At 40.1% G+C, this 1,931-nt stretch overlaps 1 protein-coding gene across 1 annotated transcript in view; it reads right to left on the minus strand.

The window, feature by feature from the left end:
• Window positions 1-1,159: 1,159 nt before the first annotated feature.
• Window positions 1,160-1,931, minus strand: part of LOC101850904 (glutathione S-transferase 1) — a gene marked incomplete in the record, with an annotated part of 7,894 nt that continues 7,122 nt past the window's right edge. Inside the window, 2 exon segments of the mRNA XM_005106623.3 lie at window positions 1,160-1,410; window positions 1,686-1,790. Of these exon segments, the coding sequence (XP_005106680.2) occupies window positions 1,246-1,410; window positions 1,686-1,790 (270 nt within the window).

Consider the following 1,931-nt stretch of genomic DNA (forward strand, 5'->3'; position numbering starts at 1 on the left):
TAACGTCGGGCCCTTGACGGGATTCGAACCCACGACCTTACGGTTGCGAGTCCGAGAGCCTAACCACTAGGCCACCGACGCCATAGAGTACAGTAAGTAAAGCGACACTATACTTAACACTCATACAAGTTGAAGGGCAGCAAAGTAAAACATAAAACAAGATGGTATTTATATGGAATAATTTATTAAGAACCATTCACATTTATTTGAATATCATTTTGACATACACGCGGGTACATACCATTTTGTTGGATGTTGTACAATGAAAAAAGTGAGCAATAAACGTTACACTTACACTCGAACGTAGGCATTGTTCTTTGTCACATTTAATCTGATCGTTTATAGCATTTGTTCCAATTTCACGAGAAACGATGGCCTTGATCAGAGAAAACGAGTTTCTGAAAATCTGTTCTAAACGCAGAAAAAAAAGAAAAAAATAAGGGAGCGAATCCACATACTAAAATTGAACATATTATAATATCATTATCTCACGCGCACTCATACGCACTCCCATATTTTAGCCCTCATGCACAAATTTTTAAAACAACCAGTAATAACCCCATGTTACGATGTATAGTGTTAATCTGGGGCGAAATGTGGCTACCACCCAGGACTAGCAAGGTTTATTACCATATTATGGGACTTTTGATGGAACAACAGTAACACCGAACGAAGTCTTTCATTTTTCTGTTTGTGTCCTATTGAAATCTGCTGGTGTCCGAGAGTTATTGGCTGTTTATCAGCTTGGCATTTCATGGATCGTGTAAAGTCGTTTTTAAACTCGGTACCGTTACTCATTTAATTTTCTTTACATCAACTTTGGATGATTAATCTGGTGCTACAATCTGTTGTACTGTTTGGAAGTCTGCAGGTATCCGAACGTTATTGGCAGTTGATCAGCATGGCACTGTATGGATGCAGCGTCCTTTTCAAACACTGTAAGGTTATTTATAATTTCACTTTAATTACATCAACTTTCGATGATTAATCTGGTGCCACCATGTTTTGTACTGTTATGAAGTCTGCAGGTATCCGAAAGTTATTGGCAGTCGATCAGCATGGCACTGTATGGATGTAGCGTTCTTTTTAAACACTGTAAAGTTATTTATAATTTCACTTACTTACATCAACTTTTGATGGTTAATCTGGTGTCATTTAATTTTTTTTATTTTTTTAAATTTTTTGTTGTGTTTTGTTTTGCTTTGTCTTGTTTTAGAAATGCAGAGTAGTATTGAATGTGACAACTTAAAAAGGTGTGTCTGGTCTGGACGCCATGTAAGCTTTGATCTTCTGGTCAGCGCCGACTTTGTCGACGAGAGCCTTGAGGAGCGGGAAGCTGTCCACAGATCCCAGGCGAGGCGCCATCATGCCGGTGAACAAATCATACACAGCGATGTCTGCCAGGCTCAACTGTGGGGGGCACACAATAAGAATATTCAATAAGGATAGTAATTAATTATGATGATGCTAAAAATAATAAAGATAATAATTAATGGTGATGAAAATGATAAGCTCGAGGTGACGCAAAAACATTATTCCCACGTCGATATCTCTCTCTCTTTCTCTTTCTCTCTCTCTCTCTCTCTCTCTCTCTCTCTCTCTCTCCCTCTCTCCATCTCTCCCTCCCTCACTCCCTCCCTCCCCACTGGCCATCCTTTCAGGAGAAGTCTTTGAACACAGCTTACCTTACTGCCAACAAAATATCCAGTACCATTCTCCTTCAACAACGCCTCATAGTAACCAAAGAACCTGGGGGTCTCTGTGTCTTTGAATGCGGTAGCCAGTTCTTGCTGGAAAAAGAATGAAGAATTATGAGAATCTATATAGTCTGACATAATTCATTCAGAGGACATGTGTCCTCCTCCTCCTCCTCCTCGTCCTCCTCCTCCTCCTCCTCCTCCTCCGTCTCCTCCTCCTCTTCTTCTTCTTCT

This window comes from Aplysia californica, unplaced genomic scaffold (assembly GCF_000002075.1).
Source record: "Aplysia californica isolate F4 #8 unplaced genomic scaffold, AplCal3.0 scaffold00546, whole genome shotgun sequence".
Taxonomy (NCBI): domain Eukaryota; kingdom Metazoa; phylum Mollusca; class Gastropoda; order Aplysiida; family Aplysiidae; genus Aplysia; species Aplysia californica.